General features: G+C 41.8%; 2 protein-coding genes across 2 annotated transcripts in view; one reads left to right on the top strand and one right to left on the bottom strand.

The window, feature by feature from the left end:
• The window catches only part of LOC105456963 (DNA-binding protein D-ETS-3), a 58,924-nt gene extending 50,288 nt beyond the window's left edge, over window positions 1-8,636 (bottom strand). Inside the window, exons 1-2 of the mRNA XM_011701354.1 lie at window positions 8,586-8,636; window positions 8,433-8,536 (exon numbers count right to left, since the gene is read on the bottom strand). Of these exons, the coding sequence (XP_011699656.1) occupies window positions 8,433-8,536; window positions 8,586-8,636 (155 nt within the window). The remainder of the gene's footprint in view (window positions 1-8,432; window positions 8,537-8,585) is intronic.
• A 1,912-nt stretch (window positions 8,637-10,548) lies between these two features.
• On the top strand, window positions 10,549-17,977 carry LOC105455287 (protein SCAI). The gene is made up of 4 exons (XM_011698511.1): window positions 10,549-10,832; window positions 12,331-13,181; window positions 16,121-16,534; window positions 17,675-17,977. The coding sequence occupies exons 1-4, from the start codon at window positions 10,639-10,641 to the stop codon at window positions 17,917-17,919; spliced, it is 1,704 nt and encodes a 567-aa protein (XP_011696813.1). The 5' UTR covers window positions 10,549-10,638; the 3' UTR covers window positions 17,920-17,977.
• The last annotated feature ends 176 nt before the right edge of the window (window positions 17,978-18,153 follow it).

Raw genomic sequence — 18,153 nt, 5'->3', positions numbered from 1 at the left:
TTTTGCGAACATCCGAATTGTATCAAAATGTGCGATTTTCTTTGTGAGAATGTTCCGATCATAAACGACGTGCCATAAACCGCGTTTTTCCTCGTACGCGGATGAAAAATTTGTATTTTTCTAAAAGAAAAAAGAAGAAAAAGATAAACGGCGATCGCGGTGCGTAACGCAAGGGGACGACGTAGCGGTCGGTGGACACGCGCGGTAATTTCGCGTTGGTCAATGCGTGCGCCCGCCGTTTAGCCCGTAAAACGTGCGTGGCGACAGACGCGTCATGCGTAAGGTTCCGTGAACGGAATTATAGGGCCACCTCCCGCGACGCGCCGCGCGCCGGGGCGCTTCCGTTCGCGCGAATTGAATCCTCGGACTTCGCACTGTCTACTAGAGCCTAATTAATACGTTTAAGTATTTTGTAAGTATACTTTTAATATTTTAGTTGGGAAATTTACATTATTCTGAGGAATTTTGATTTACTTACGACATCGCTATCTATCTAGTCAAGTGTCTTGTTTGCTACAGTTATTTGGTGAAATGAAATTACTTATACGACTGAGCGATTGGAATTTCAATATGAAAAAAAAATAATTGCAAAATAAATATCAAGATTATTGCTTCGTACTAATTTCAATCATATTTATAAATTTTTCTTAATTAAAAGTCCCAGGTAAAAAGGAAGTTTTTAATATTTTACATTTGTGATATTTATCACAAATCTCATATTTATTTTCTCATTATAATATAATTTCATTAATTCAGTTTAAGCAAAAAAATATGGCTTAAAAGATTGAACGAGCAAAACAAGCAAATTTTTCGATTTTTTCGAAAGTTATTTTCTTTTGTTATATTTCAAGATCTGCAGTTATTATAATTAGCGTTTTAAAAAGAGCATGACATACAAATTGGCTTAATGGTTACTAATACATAAAATGAATTAATAATTATAATACTGTGAATAATAAAAAAAGAGATACGAGTCTATCTTTATTACTGATACATCAACTACTTAATACGTTATGATCGATCGGTTGAATGACGAATCTGTAGATAAATATATCAAATATCGAAGAAACCGCTCGTAAAACCGCCGTAAATCATGTATTAACAATGCAAAACGATTGCGGTCGCTTTCGGTGTTATAATTATAATACTATGAATAATGAAAAAAGAGATGCGAGTCTACCTTTATTACTGATACATCAACTACTTAATACGTTATGGTAGATCGATCGGTTGAACGACGAATCTGTAGATAAATGTACCAAATATCGAAGAAAGCGCTCGTAAAATCGCCATAAATCCGCGTATAAACAATGCAAAACGATCGCGGTCGCTTTCGGTGTTATCGGTATTGTTCCATCGGCGAGAGGTACCGCACCGGTGCGACGGAAGCGCGCGGCCGACAATCTTCGGTTTCCTCTCTTCGGGGCGTTCTTCCCCGTTCTTCTCTACAGCGCGGCGCGTAAAACGCTCCGAGATCTGAGCCGCATCAACCGAAACAAAACGAAACGTCGCACACTTACCGTCAGCGCGGGGGCCTACGTGGTATCTTGTCCAGCACTGTCACAGATCCAGTTTGATCCCCGAGATATCTTCCTCGATCTTGCCGACGATGTATATTCGATGGACCGCGACTCTCGCGCTTTGTTCCCACCGACAGCGAATGCCTCCCAAGATCTCGCCGATCGGATGTCTTCACGTTCACTTTAAATGTCCACTGCGAACGTCCGCGAGCGAATAAGTCCGGCAAAAATCGAGAGGGATCGTTGACTGCGGAATCGACACTGAGAATCGCGACGGATGGGTAAGCGAGTAACGCGCGGGGGAGGATGGATACATGTACTCGCCGGAGCGTGGATGTCTCTCCGCGGGGATTACCAGACCGGTGACTTTGTTCGATCGCTCGTTCGCTCGCTCGCACGCTCGCTTGCTCGCGGGGATATCCCGAGAGTTTGTCAGCGCGCGTGGACCACCGTGGCGGACTCGGCCGCGGTACGACGGACGCACATTTGGCAGCGTCGTTATCAGTCGCGGTCCGACGATTGGCTGTATCGGAGCCTGCGCCGGTACGTCCTCCGCGGGGGGGGAAAAAGCGAACCGCGCGAGAGGGAGACGGCGAGACGGAGAGGTGAGGGTGAACGACGAGGGTGGAGAACGGAGAGGGAGAAGAGGACGCCGGGGTAGATTCCCGCTCTCGCCCCCGGACACGAGCTCTCCGACATGGAGCGGCTCCTTAGAGGCGGGATCATCCACCAGGCTGCTCCTTTCTCTCTCTCTCTCTCTCTCTCTCTCTCTCTCTCTCTCTCTTGCATGCACTCACACATATACACTGTCTCTCTTACTCTCTCTCTGTTTCCCATTGTCCCTCCGTCTCTCTCCACCGTCTTTCTCCACCCTCGTTCAGCTACTGTCTCCTTCGGCCTCACCCCGCTTCGCGTTAGAGGAGCGTAGGTGGGAAACGCGGCGGAAGGCTTCCCGCGGAGCGTCATATGAGACGCGCGCGATATCCCACGGTGCTTTTATTATTATTGATGCCGTGGATACCGGCGTAAGCGTGATAAGCGCCCGCGGAGACGAGCGAGAAATGGATTGACGCCGATCGCGCGGTGCGTTGTCAGAGTTGATCGCACCGGGCTGACGGAGTAGCCGCGCGAAAGCGCCTCCTCCGCGCGGAAGGCGCTGAAAGGTAATAATAAAGTACACGTTCCTACACGTACCGCGATCAGGTGCCGTCAGCGATTTTCCGTAAGCGACACGGATGTGCTTTTGAGGTAACAGCGGCGAGTTATTTTGAGGAAAAGGGATGGAAATGGGAGAGATTGACGGCGATGGAAATAAATCGACTCTTGTGATCGAGGTTTAGTCCGTAAATTAGGAGCTGCTGCAGAAAGAGAGATTGAACTTTGTATGAAATTATTTTTCTTTCGATATAATTCAAACTCCTTATAAACTACATTAGTCAGAGATAGTTTATTTTTATACAGCTCTCTCAAGCTTTGGGTTTATACGTATGAAGGATATGGTTTTTCTTAATATGATGGAAGAAAAGAGAGATACAAGTGCACGATATTTCAATAATATATAGAGAACTAAAACAATGAAATAATTTTGAGAGATATTTATTAATAAATAAATTAAATTTTTATTATACAAAAGCTCGTCAACTAGAGACACTAGAGTATAAAGCAAATAAATAAATGTATTGAAAAGTGTTGAATCTTGTACTTTGCTGATCAAAAAATCAGTCAACAGTCTTTCCACGATGGACCAAATCTATGTGTTTGATATCTTTTGTGGCTTATATATACAGTGTAAAAATAGCACGTAAAGAATGATTCAGAACACAGAACAGAAAAACAAGTGAAAGAAAGCCTGGAGGAAAGACTATTTATTGTATACTCTGGAATTAAAAAAGTATTTCAAAGAGAAAGAGAAGAGACACAAAGAGACACAAAATGGATCTATGCCTAGAAAAACGTCATGGCTGTCGATGACACAGTTGAAATGTCCAATTTGTTTGATTAATATATCAGCGATATCGCGTGATCTTCGTGCGAGATCGGTTCGCCGTGCGAATAGCGAGCTCGTATCTGCTTGTAGTGAAAATTATCTGATCCACGCGGTGGAGTAACAACGGGGGCGCGACAGGCCGGACACGTGCCTGGTATACGATTTTCAAAGGGCAGCCCGGGCATGGGGTAGCATATATTCATACGTATCGCGATAATAATGTATCGTTATCGCCGCCTTCGTTAACCAACTCGCGCGCCATCGGCAGCGGCGCGGCGGCGGTGGCGGCGGCGGCAGTGGCGACAAAATCAATGCTTTGATTTAATAGAATTCCGTTTCGTTATATCCTGCACATTGCATAAAATTCGCGACTTGTATAGACGCACACGTGCAAGTGACGAAAATTTCCACACTGCGAAAAATCGACGTGTCCTTCGCTATACGTCGATGCGAAAAAAATAATGAAGTTAAATATAGATGTTTACTAAAAGAGAAGGAAGAGAAAGAAGACAAAAAAAAAGAATAGACTGCCATCATGATTTAATTTGTTTAATTAAAAGTTTAATTTGTTGACTCTAAGTTATATTAAAACGAGAGTACTCTATCAAAAACAGAATTTAATTATCTTATTTGAATTTAACGATACGAAAGTATATAAAAGTTAAAGCTAATCTATATTGTAGAAATGGAAAACAGAATTTAATTATCTTATTTGAATTTAACGATACGAAAGTATATAAAAGTTAAAGTTAATATATATTGTAGAAATGGACGTAAGCTCACTATTTAATTGATTATTAAACAATATATTGATTATTTATATTAGCCAATTAGGCTAATATAAATTATCTTTTTATCTCTCTATTCAAACTTCTATAAACCTCTGTAAATAAAAAGTTGTAAAATTGAAAGTGTCCTAAAATTTATTTTAATATTAAAATAGATTTGTGTAATGATTATGTTAAAACTTGATTCCACGGGATTGTTTAAACGGTCGCGCAAACTACTTTTACATATATATACTTCAGACACTCCTAACGACGGTCATCGCCGTTGTTCCGCTTCCTATGACCGTCATGAATAATGTCGTACCTCTTCGTTCATGCGTAAAGTTTCCGAACGTCGGACGAGAAGCGGTGTCAATCGTGCGAGAAACATCAATGCATTGTACGATTGATCGTGATCTGCGCGATCCGAAGTGCATTGTCATGTAAAAGTCCGATAGTTTTATTCTTCTGCAAACAACAACACGTCCGAGCTGCACAAGCGAAACGCTTCCAAACAGAAGAGAACTTTGTTCTAAATTCTTTTTTTTTATACAATTCGTTTTGTATAACTATCGACTTTGTAATTACGTTTCTCTCTGATATTGAGACTTTCCTTAATCTGGACTCTGTTTACAATTTATGTTACAATATTGCAATTATATTTATATTACAATATCTGTAATTGCACTACTTTTATACGAGGAAAAATGCTTCATAGAATATTTCGCCTAACTTGCTCATATTTATAACTTTGTTTGTCGTTAAAAAAATTAATATTATATGTCTTGAATCAAAGAAATTGTTTCTGAAGCAGTGTGTTTTGTACATTTAATGATGATATTTCAATTATTTTATCTTTCGAATATTTTTATTTTTTGGCATCGAATAGGCGTACAAAGAAATCCCTCCAGCCGTTCTAGGTTAAATACTAAACATTTTTTTTGTGAAAATATATCCGTGAAACTTTGTATCTCCAAACTCGGATGCGGTATATGCCGCGAAAAATATATTGTCCTCGACGATGTCTTCACCAACGGTAACCGCTTATCACGTACGAGGTCCACGTACAACCGCGAGGACGAGTCTATCGGCGTTTAGCCGGCTTTCGTGAATGTAAACTAGGCGTTTCCTGCACGTATCGTACAAAGTGCTCGATTCGCTGGTCTTTTTTCACCCAGGCCGATCGATAATGCCATTGCAAACACCCTGTATGTGCTCGGTTAATGTTAATGGCAGGGGCCGGCTCGGTCGAACGGGGTGGGTTGCCCCTTTGCCCGTGAGTTAGAGCTTCCTGAGGCTTTCCTCGCATCCACCGCTCTACCCCGTCCCATCCCGCTCAAGTCCTGCTTGGCTAATGGTAAGGGCAGGAAATATCAAAAGTCGTCTCCACGATCGTTCTTTTTACTATATTTCTCGCTTTCTCTCTTTTTCTGTTTTTCTCTCTTTGAATACAGCTATAGCCTCTTTGAATACAGCTATATACCTTCGTATATGACTTTCGTAAGATAGAGGATGTAATTTTAAAATGGTAAATACAAACTTTTAAGTCGAGAAACTGAGGCAATAATTGTATCGTTAAAATTTATCTTGTTATAGTAGCCGAGAGAAAAAAGCTGTTTTCTTATCATATAATAGTGTATCTTGTGCGAATTAAATATAGACAATGATTAGATTGATAAGTTTATTATAAGTGAGAGAAAATTTGCAATTCTAATCAAATGTGAATCTTGTAAATTTAAGTTAAAAGTAATATAAACACACACACACACATATGTTATATAAATGTAAAAGAAACTTAACTTTAATTTATACTTAAGTTTAATTATCTTTTTTTGAGATAGTTTCTGTATATGCAAAACAGAAGATTATTATGACAATAAATTAGAGATGAAAAAGAAAGGGAGAAAGTGAGAGATAAAAAAGGAAGAGAAAAAGAGATACTAAAAGTATAATTTACATTCAATTTAAATAATAATAAAGAAAGAAATTTATGTTTTTTAGAATACGTTTTTTGAACTTAACATTAATCGATAATCTATTGTCGATTCTTTACGTTTAAAGTGATTTCTTATATATGTATAGAAAATATTTGGTGAATTTGCAATAATTTACATTCTGCATGGCTACTGTACGCAATATATCGAATGTTGCGGAAACAGAACGGAAAGCAATGCTCTGCGAAGTAAAACCTTAATATCGCGAACTCCTCCCGGGAAGGTCGCAAGGGGGTTAACACGCTTATCGTGCGCAAAACGTGATCGTCGAAATGATAAAAGAAAAAATGAATCTGACTCAGGAGAGCAAATGTAATCACTGTTTGTCACGAACAGCAACGCATTCAACAGGTTAAAGCAACACATTAAAAAGAACGCGAATTTATTCGCATGCTTAAAAATCTCTTTCGTCTCTCGTGAATTCGGTCACGATATTTCACTGGGATGAACGGTACCAGATACCAGCGTATAAAATAGTAACACGTTAATCTTCTTCTCGCGTGTATGTGAAAATAAATTACTCTAGAAACGCTACAGATTTACTCGACAACGGTTTTCTGACATTACGTGAGTAATTTAGTCTTTTCTTCCTTGAAGGCGGCATTTATTAAGGATTCTCAGAGAGACACTCAACGACACTTATTGACAACGACACTTTGAGTGTAAAAGTGATTTTTTTTAGAATAGAGAATCTTGTCTATACAGTAAATTTCTTTTTATATAATCAGAAATTTTAATAGTTTCTATTGAAATCTATTATAGAAACATAATACTGGAAAAAGTAATTAAAATAAAGTTTTTGTTTTCTTTAATAAATAAATATAACAACCGATATATGAATAACATGGGATAAATAATCAAAATATTGATATTTTTGGTCATCAGGCGCGATCTTATGCCTAAAAATAATACTTATGCATTTTATATAACATTCTGTCTTTATGTTATCAAATCATTTTCCTTTTTTTCTCTTATTAAAAAAAATGCTTCCACAAATTCTATAATAAATTTGTAGATGAAAAATGTGCAATAAATTTGAAACTTCGGCAGGTTTGTGTAGAACGCGTGAATTACAACCATTTGGCCACTCGTTAAGGTCATTCTTCAAGAGTTCTCAACTCGGAGTGGCTGTCGCTTGCACCTTTGATATAAAAGGCGTGCAATTAGAAGCGACGTGCACACGAGACGGGCCGCAGCGGTGAAAAGGCGCGCACAATCGCGGCACGCTTCGTACGTAAATTCGACCCGAGGGATTCGCCGATATATCGCCTGATTTAATTTGTTGCAATTAGGGCCAAGGGTCGCTCGAGCGTACCATCGATGCGGGATAGAGGAGCGGGGAAACGGGGAGAGAAAGAGAGAGAGATATAGAGGAAGCGCAGTCTCCACCCGTGGCTCACCGCGCCCTGCTATTAATATCAGTTAACGACACGATATGATCACTCGTCTATACCCAGACAGCCCGGCTGCCAGCGGTGGCCGTTTGAGCCGAGTCATGACTCGAACCATGTCGACGCGCAGATGATAGCTTCGACCGTGATTCCAGCTCATCGATCGCGAGCTGACTCACCGGGACGCGCGGCTTCACCTCGACTCATAATTTCGCGAATCCTAACACGCAGTTAGGTAATCCCATCGCAACTCTCAAGTAATTTGCATTAACGCTAACTATTCTCATGAATTCAGCGCCAAACGTCAGACACTGCGCAGAATGAAAGAAGATAATTCAAAATAAAGGATATGTAATCGGAAACGGTATTTGTAAAATAATATTCTATAACATAAGACAGAGCCAAAAGCTTATACGTTTTTTTCAGCGGTATTACGCCATACGTTTAAGATATTTTTCGAATTCTTACAATCACGGTCGCAGATGTGCCAACAATAGCAAGAAAACGTCATATAAGGCCGTTATGGCAGTGGCATACGTACCGATAGCAATGGGCGATACGGAGCGGGTTCTATCTAGCAGACATCCGGCCAGCATCGAAACAAGCCGACCGCGCGCGGATTACCATAAGCATTTATATATGCGCCAGCGCATTATACTTGCATACCCGTCGGGGCGAAGGTGCCCCGTTGTCGACGACGGTAGCGCCTCGTATTAGGCGCGGGTACCGCACAGGGGGATGCGTGTAGGTGCCCATCAGGCCTGGCTACTTACTTACGTGTACCAGCCGGCCTCACGAGCCGCCGACACGCGAGCCTGATTGACTTGTAGATGAGGCGACACAGTCGATATACTCCGGACTCTATATCGTCCGGCCTCTGGAAACGGTTCGCCCTCCCGCCCCCCCCTTTCCTTGCCGCTACCTACCATCATCGCCGCCACCCCATAGTCCCATGGTTCGCCAGCAGGGATTCCCATGATCCGACCATAGTTGCGTCGAGTTCCCTCGCCCTCCCCCCCGCGTTGCCTTCCATCCCTCGTCTCCGACGCGCTCCTCTCGCTCATCGTTCTCTCGCTCATCATTCTCTCGCTTTATCTGGCTCTCTCTTTCTCTCTCTATTTTTCACCCTTTTTATCCGCTCTCCTCGCCCTCTTTCCCAGCCACCGACCGTTATCTAGTTAATTAATCTCCGCCGACGACGGTAGTCGACTAGCGGGGCGGTAAAACTCCCACCGTCGCTGCCGCGCCGTAACGAGCCGCGGCGACGAAAGTGTTGAGCGGCCACAACCACCCCCCTGGTCTCCGGCACTCCGTTCCCTGGCGTGGCGTTACCTTCCTTTCGTCGAGAAATTTTAATTACGGTGAAAGAAAAACGGACAGGCCTCGTTAGAGCCCGGACGAGCGTAGAAAGTTAGCGAGATATTCGAGGGAGTTCGGAGATTCGCTGCACGATGGAAAAGGTACCAACCGATTAGTTCGGTGAAGTATGTGGTCTTGAAATTTTGATGAAATCCGCGTAATTTAATTATTAAACGGACCTCTACATAAGTAAAATAAGTTAACCAAACACTCGATCTTATAATTATATATATATTTTTTCATATCTTTTTATCTATTTTTTTGCATATCTTCGAAACTCATATAAGATAATTAGTATATATTATTAGTAATAATGATAATAAAGTAACTGATTCTTTTAAATTTGAATAGGTCTAAAATAAATAAAAATTTAAAAAACTCTTGTCTTATTAATTTTAAATGGATTTTGCTTTAGTGAAAAATTAAATTTAGCGGTCAGTTTTTTCAAGACATTTGATGATATAATAAAACAATAATTTTGCACCAAAGCGTCCATTCTTTTAAAAGGATTACTTCCGAGTAGTTTGTAATTCAAAATTTACATTCTTATTATTAGTTTTTGACATTTTATGTTTAAAAAAGTTTTAAATACAGTTATGTATATTACATTATTATTTTTGTAAATAAATATTAATTAATGTCGAGAACGTAATGTTATGTAATCTGCAATCTTTTCGTTACTCTTCAACTTCGCGGTATTTTTGTAGTATTCGCACTCCAATATTCCTTCCGTTGGTTGTTGCTTTGAGTATCATCATATTGAAAACATATCAGTAGAGCTGTAATGACTGGATAAGGGTAAAATCAAACTGACTGTGTATAGACCAACCCTAGGGCAGTTACCAGCGGTATTCCATTACCGGTATTCCATTATCGTGGGGTAGAAATTTATCGATCTCAACAATAGTTGGTCTACCGATCGGATAGTCAGAACTTGACGCGAATTCACAGATAGTTTAAACGACTAAGTTTTCTAACAATCTCAATTCTCTGAATTCTTCGAATTAGGACAAAATGTAAAATAATAATTTACTAATTAAATAATTAACAAGCTCTTCAAGTAAGATTTGATAAAATATCACGCATGTCATCAGTCATTTAATAAAATGTCTGATTTAAGCCTGAGACCTTCTACTGTGCGCTCTAATTTTACCCAAACAACTAGTTTATAATTTATATGATATTTGTATTAAATTTTTATTGTAATGTGCATGCTATTAGATGCGACAATCTCGCGTCTAATAGCAGTTACCTCCACCAGTATCTTACCTTTTAGGACGAGAATATCGATTTTGCGAGGGTACCCCCAAGCCTCGACGTCGTTCGCACAGATGTCCGCGAGCGTCGTCGCTGCGGTTGGCGTCGCCGCCGCCTCCGCCGCCGTCGACGTCGACGCTAGGCGTCACGACGGCGTCGGCAGCGGCGGTGGTGGCGCACACGCTGCTCCCCCTGATGCGGGGTGGGCGAGAGTATTGATTGGTCGCCGTGGTCGCCGTCGTCGTAGGCGCCGTGCAAAAGGGTGGCGGAATCGCCAGGCGCCATCACGCGGGCCCGCCGCGACCGTGTCGTCGAGAAGGGCGTCCAGCCAGCGTCCGGCCGCGGTCTCGACTCGCCGAAAAGATGGTCATGATGGCTGGCATGGACGACCATGAGCGCAAAGTCGTCCTCGAGTTCTGCCACCTGCTCGAGAAGAGCAAGCAGCTGTTCAACGGGCTGCGCGACCTGCCGCAATACGGGCACAAGCAGTGGCAGGGTTACTTCGGGCGGACCTTCGACGTCTACACGAAGCTCTGGAAGTTCCAGCAACAGCACAGGTGAGTGATAAAGATAAGGGGAACGAGAGAGATGGAGAGTGAGAGAAAGAGAGGGAGCGTGCGCGCGTGCATACATCTGCTTGTGATACACAGGAAAGCGAGGGAAATATATGACTGTAGCGAGTTTTCTCTTTTGGAGCACACTTGATAGCAACTTCTCGAGTTACTTCACCAAGAGATAAATGTTTCCTAATAAATCGCTGATAGGAGGCGAAAAATGTCTGCCAAGTATCTGCAGTGGAAAAATCATATAAATTCGATTTCGTAAATTTGCATGCGTGTGATTCAGCGACTTCCGTAGATTTCTTTTTTTTTTTTTCATGACCTCCATGCCCGTTCTCTCTCAATCAAGTAGAAACAGGCATGTTCGGTACGACAGTGGTGGCGCTCGGCGTGGCATGCCGCAAGATTATGACCATCGTAGAAAATATCGCACGTTGCCGTTCTTGGCGTTTTGATGTGAAGTACGATATATTTTAGCACGCGAACTTTCGCGATACTCGCGATCGCGTTTCACGACGGCCGATCTGATGACGATGACGAGACAATGGTCTGCGTGGCGAGATCCACGTGACCGAATCCTCGTGTGTTGCGCTTTAGACTTTGAATATGTTCGCCAATACCAGTCCCACGCGATTTCGCTTTAGAATGATCGAATAAATCTCATTTCCGTTTACATAGACTGGCTGATATTCTTACAATGGAACAACTTCCGCACATCATGCTGAAGTGTTACATATTGGCGGAAAAAGTTTCACTTGTGTTTCTCGCTTCTGTCGTCGCTTCATTACATGCTAATTACGTTATCGTATAATACACGTACATAATAAGCGAGTCTCCAATAAACTGAAGAGCAGACAAAGAAAGTTTTTTATTCTCTTTGTTGTTAAGGAAAACTCCATTAACGTTTTTAATTGCAAATATTTCGATTTTTGCACATGTCTGTGTATGTGTGTGTGTGTGCGTGTGTATACCGCAATTAAAATGTTTATTTTTTATTGTTAGGTATATTAAAGTAAACTAATATATATAAATTAACGTTAAAATAATTGTATCTTTTAAAACGACTAATCTTTTAAATAATATAAATTTATTATAATATTTAAGAATTATTCTTGGTAAATAAATATGGTTGAGACGTTTAAAATTATTAACTTTATTTTGTCATAGAGCATTTATATATTTTGCAAATATTGATATTCTTTCGAGAAAAATATATTCTTATCTCTTGTAATGACTAATCTGAATCTAGAAATATTTTGCTGCATACGTGTTCAAACGGAAATACATGTTTTTCAGAAATGATAAAAAAAATTTATTCAAAATTAAAACCCTCTTTTATTTTAATAAGTCGGATATAATGAACATGGAAAAATGTAAAAGGAAGTCAATTTTTAGATTTATTAGTAATTTGACAATTAAAAAAATTAAAATAGCATGCATTGAGCGTGTGTGAACACGTGCGCGCTCACGTGTAACAGCCTCGCTCTGTTTTCAGAACGATCCTGGACACGAAGTATGGCCTCAAGAGGTGGCAGATCGGCGAGATCGCCAGCAAGATCGGCCAGCTCTACTACCACTACTATCTTCGTACCAGCGAGACGAGCTACCTGCACGAGGCCTACTCGTTCTACGCGGCGATACGCGGTCGCGCCTATTACAGCCGCGCAGCTAAGGAGGACAGGAGCGATCTGATGGTGAAGAAGCTCAGGTACTACGCCCGCTTCATCGTCGTCTGCCTCCTGCTGAACCGTATGAAGCTCGTGCGGGAGCTCGTGCAGGAGCTCGACGCTCAGATAGCCGATTACACCAGCACCTACGAGCCGGACGATCAGCTCGAGTGGAACCTCGTCCTCGACGAGATCAAGGCCTTCGTCAAGGCCGAGTCCGCGGTCGGTGTCCTGCACTCGGACTCGAACCCCATCGTGCTGACCCACAGGCTCGGTCCGCAGACCTGCCCGCCCGTCGAACGATCGCCACCCATGTGCCTATCTCTCCAAGAGATCCTAATAGTCGGCAATTGCGCCGATCAGGTGAAGTTCAGTGAGTTGTCGATGGACATGTTTAGGATGCTGCAGACGCTCGAGCGGGAGCCCAGAGACGACCCGAATCACCTGCACGACGCCTCGCCGGCCGGCCGGATGCCCTTCAGACCCGGGCCCTACCCCGGGCCGGAGAACGGCGCGCCGAGACGCGACAATCCGCACAAGTACCTGCTGTACAAGCCGACCTACAGCCAGGTGCAAGTGTTCCTCGCGAGTGGCTTCAAGGAGCTACCGGCGAACGGCGCGTTACTGCTGTACCTGTCGGCGGACGGCTGCTTCTCCACCGTCAAGCACCCCGAAGAAAGTGAGTGTTCAATCGAATTTTCACGTATACGTTCCTTATTGTTCGTTCTATCGCTGTGCTGCCGCAAGTTTATAGGCGTTAGACGTAAACCCTCTTATTTTAAACGAAAGATCTGCTGAAAATAGATCTTGAAGAAAGGGTGACATGCATCTTCCATAAATCGTGCATCTAATTTACCGCTCGATCGATGGAGCTGCTAGTTTTAACAAGCTACATTACTGATAAATTATCTCTGTACTTAGAAAAGTTAGAAATTTAGTGGAAATGCTTGATGCAAATAGACGTTTAAATAGCTTTTATTCGCTTCACTATCGAGGGTGACCTATCAATCATGGGTCAATTAATAATGTGCCACAAATATCACGCGGGAAAACGATATTTTTAGAAAATAAAAATAACTGATGGAACATAACGATAATCTTGATCGAAAAAGATTAAACTAAATTATTAGAAATCATTGAGACAATCTTCTTATATAAAATTATTTAAGTTATTACTCTTGCGTAATGTTATTTTTTCATTAACTTGGAAATGAAAATGTATTTATTAATAAGTATTAGAATACACGCAATGAGAAGTTTCGAATTCTTATTGAATATTTTTACATACAAAGGAAATTAAACACATTTTTATAGACGAAACGCAACATTTTAATACATGAATTTTGATTAAAATGAAAAGAAAAATCTATTTATTATATTAAAGTACAAAGTAAATAACAATCGAGTAAACGCAAATAGTACTAGCGTGCAACTTGGTCGTATTGCAAAATCATTCTTTCGACTTTTTATGTACTTGTGCATTGGAGAACTTGGTATTGTGGTCCCCGCAAGTTGTAAGTCACAATTAATAGGTCATTCTTGTCCGGACCTCGGATATCGCATAAAATCATTTGGCTTGCAAATCATTACATCGCGCTTGAGCGCTATCAATCCCAAGTATCGAGTCCCGCATTTCACGCCCCGCAATCTCGAGTCCACCAAGCCACGTTCCCGCTTCGCTTGAGCCGATCCGCGCGCCAGCATAAACGGCGGTCACCCAAAAGTGACCACTGATACAGAGCGGCCCGTTGTACAGTCATGCGGAGTTAAAGCGAATCACCCGCTCGACGGAGCCGAAGGCGTACGCGCGTGTCGGTCTTTTCGGTCAGTTTCCCCGGTCGGTAGTCCGGTACTTCAGTACTACCACCGATATCATCGTGGAAGTGGCTGGTCTGGGTTTCCCGTGCTCCCTCAATTGGAATAGCCGCGACACGATAATCCGCGCGACGTTGTCGTCGTCGTCGTCGCCGCAGCCACGTGTTTCGTACATACACACGTGCACACGAGCGTCTCCCGAAACGCCTCTTTGTATCGAACGAACCGTACGGAGTGTCCCAGATTGACTGAAAAATACTCGAGCGAGAGAGAGATTCTTCAAACAAACTCTGGCTTGATTTTTCGCAAATTTATAGAGGAACTGTTCTAAAAAAATTTTCGTTCAATTTGAAATGTAAATACGTCTTGCTGATTTACTAGCACCGTTGTTATCGTAAAAAAAACAGGACTTTTATGTTAAGTTTAATTTGAGCGTATTTTATTTTGCTATTTTACACTCGTTGCGATTTTACGTGGGCTGCATATTTCGTTCATTGACGATGATGCTAATAATATTGGAACACTCATAACGATTTCGAGTAAGAATTTGTAAACATGTACATTCTTCTCATTTATACATATCGAGACCGATTTTTAAAACAACGCATGTTTTATGTATTTTGTAATGTCTTGGAAATTTTCGTAGATTTAAATATAACATATTTGAAGAACGGCTTGAGAAATACGGACGAATGTCCAATTAATCGAAATTCTTTAGATGATCTATCAATATCATTTTTAACAGTAATTATTAAATATTTATTATATTCGGATAATGCGGCATGAATGCGTCAAGTCTCGAGAAAAACTTGTTTTTTTTTTTTAACAAACTTTATGTGTTATCTTCTTATTATCATGTCTAATTAATTAGCTCGTTTTGCGTTATATTTGCACGTCGTTTATGCTGAAGTAGTAAAATCAAAGTTACTTACAAACAATTTATCTGCATGTAACTTTGATTGGCTGCGATTTAAGGAGAATTGAACATATTACGCCTTAGATCAAGATTACATATCGGTCGGCCACTGCAGCGAAGGTCTTTAAAGGAAAATAGAGTATCGTCCCAATATCAAGGCTGCTTCGTAATAAAGATTCGTACGACGGCGAATCTAGCTTTGCAATCAATATCAATGTATTAGAAACCAGGAGTTCATCGATTACAATAATTGGCAACATAAATAATGCGGAATGGATTCCAGGGCTTTTGCTTATTGATAGAGCTGCTTCGAAAAGCACATTTAAAATTTTTAGAACGTTTGCTTACGCTTAGAATTAAAATAATGGTTGCTGTGAGTGATGGCAACATTGGGGAAAGTCACGTTTCATATATAAATTGCTATTTATACCGAGAACATCTGAAATTTCAGACGTTCAAAGACAAGATCATTCATAATTTAATATATTTTAACACGATGAACAATTAAGTTCTCTTCTGAATTCCCAATGAAAATCAAACAATATAAAATAAATATAAGAAAATTTCATTATTTAATTAAATTTATATAATCTTCTCCTTATCCGTGAAATTTTAATTCACACATTAATTATCGCAACGTTTAAATGTTGAAGATTTGAAAGTTTTGAAAAAAGATTGAACTACTTTTTTAAGAGAAAGTCATTCAAGATGCATCTCGTTTTGGAGAACATACTTTTTTATCTTAATTGTGAATCTCGCGAGATGTACTCCGTGTCAAATAAACACGACCGGAATTTCCAAGGTTTCCTCAATATTGCCTGACATCCGTCCGGCGAATCGGCGAACGCAGAATTGCACGATGTTGATAAAATCTTGCGATCTTGCAGTGGGGTACGACCTGGGCGGCGTGTCCACGTGCAGCAAGAGGGATCCGGAGCACGGGAAGAGGCCGGCCGGCGGCAAGGAGCCGCACTGCCTGTACCCGGGCGACCTGTATCCCTTCACCCGGAAGCCGCTCTTCGTTGTCGTCGACTCGGACAACAGCTTCGTGTTCCAGCAGATACCGCGTTACTTCGGCCAACCCCTGATGGTGCTAATGTCGCCGCAGGACGTGCCGCCGACCCTGCGTGACCTGCGACACGGTGGCAGCCTGTTCACCCTATTTCTTCACGCCCCCCTCGCCGCCTTCTGCCTTATATGCAACGTCGGGAGCCTGCCCGTGCAACATTGGGAGCGCTGCCAGCGTTACATCGAGCGATTCCTTAACGAGGCCAGTCAGCTCGTAACGCGCTCCCGATGCGGTAAGGATACTCGACGCAACCAATTGTCCCAAGTGTCGATGAGACGAAAACGGACCAAGGAGCGAGTTCGAGAGTGGAGAACGATGAATGCTAGACAACTTGAACCGTGTCTCTCAATCAATTTCTCGCTGATTGGCTAAAAATTAGCATTATTAATGGAAAAATTGTAATTGAAATCATGAATTTATATTCTAAGTCTCGAGACAGGAGTAATTGATGTTTTACAGGCACTAATTGCCGAATTCAAATACTTTCACTATTATTTTAAGAAATTACTTTTAAAATATCCATCTTGAATGTTTACCGCAATTTAATTTAAGGTAAAACGTTTCTGAATAGGCTTGAATTGTTCCTGAAAAAAACGGGTATAGGCATTGAGAAAAATTTAGTCAACTTGACCGGTGTATCGCGTGGTGTTTGATAGTTATAGCGCGGCACTGAGAGAAGGGCGAGCAAAATTAAGATTTTATCGCCAAAACGAGGGCGTGTTCGTTGTGCAGCAGCAGCCGACTGGCTCATTGAATGCGACTTACGATCGCGTTACAACAATAAACGCATTTGGCCTAGATCCAAACGAATTTATCGGCGAACTCCCGTTCTCCGATTTCTGCGTGTCTCTTTAACTCCTGAGTTAAGGGATACTTATTACCTTTACCGCGGAAATTTCCGATGTTATATCACGAGCTCTCTGCTCTAAACATTTATGTGCTTTGTTCAAAATACAACCGGAATAGCGATATCTTTCTGTCATAAATTTCCTTGAGCAAACTCGGTTGAAAAATCGAAAATTAAAGAGCAAGATTCGAAGACGCTGCATAACTTTATATATATATATAATGATACGATAACTGTGCTCTTTTTTTTATTCGCCTTCACGTTGCTTCTAGAAAAGAAAAATGCCTGTTTAAAAACTCGAGTCGAGACATCTGAGAAAATTAAAAAGTTGCCGAGGCGTCCTTTATCGAAATCTCATCGATGAAGGATTAACTCCAAAGAAAAATGCGCATTTATTTTAACGCCGCAAATTAGAAAAAAAAGAGAACTGACTGAAAGATTTTGAAAGACATTCTTCTCCACCAGATCGAATCGTTTCCGATGTTCGATGTGACATAATTTGACCCGCGATCTCGCAACTTGTAGAGACCAGCGTGCTGCAGTTCTTCGGTGACGACTTTCTGCGGCTGCTGCTGGTGCGCTACGTGTTCTGTGACGTGGTGCTGAACCTGCACCGCTCGTTCAGGGGCCGTCAGCAGAGGCCACGTTGTCATCCGCCTTTGCCGGACGCGGAGGTGCTTGAGCATCCAACCCTCCACCACCTAGTGCTCGATCTAGCCGCCTGCCTGGACGCCCGCGATCACTTCCCGGACAGCAACGAGCTCGCCTGACCCCGGCATCTACCCTGCCCGGTCCCCGACACGACGTCCCTGTTACCATCTCACAACCACGATTACGATTACGACTACTGTAATTACAATTGCAACAATAAAATCGTTACACTGAGACCTCATTAAACCGCGTCTTCGCAGTAATCGCGTAATTCGCGGGACCGCGCACAGCACGTGTGTCTGTCAGTGACTCAGGGATCCCGGAGTCCCTCCCCAGGAACTTGGACGCGGGTA

The sequence above is a fragment of the Wasmannia auropunctata genome, unplaced genomic scaffold (genome assembly GCF_000956235.1).
Source record: "Wasmannia auropunctata unplaced genomic scaffold, wasmannia.A_1.0 LD336106.1, whole genome shotgun sequence".
Taxonomy (NCBI): Eukaryota; Metazoa; Arthropoda; class Insecta; order Hymenoptera; family Formicidae; genus Wasmannia; species Wasmannia auropunctata.
Note: the sequence above shows the minus strand (reverse complement) of the source record. Positions and strands in the feature narration are given on the sequence as shown.

Excerpts from the sequence above, each read along its gene's own strand:
- LOC105455287 (XM_011698511.1), top strand. The coding sequence starts at position 10,639 with ATGGTCATGATGGCTGGCATGGACGACCATGAGCGCAAAGTCGTCCTC. Across the intron at positions 13,182-16,120 it reads CGTCAAGCACCCCGAAGAAA|TGGGGTACGACCTGGGCGGC; the intron begins GTGAGTGTTCAA and ends GCGATCTTGCAG. Across the intron at positions 16,535-17,674 it reads CGTAACGCGCTCCCGATGCG|AGACCAGCGTGCTGCAGTTC; the intron begins GTAAGGATACTC and ends CGCAACTTGTAG.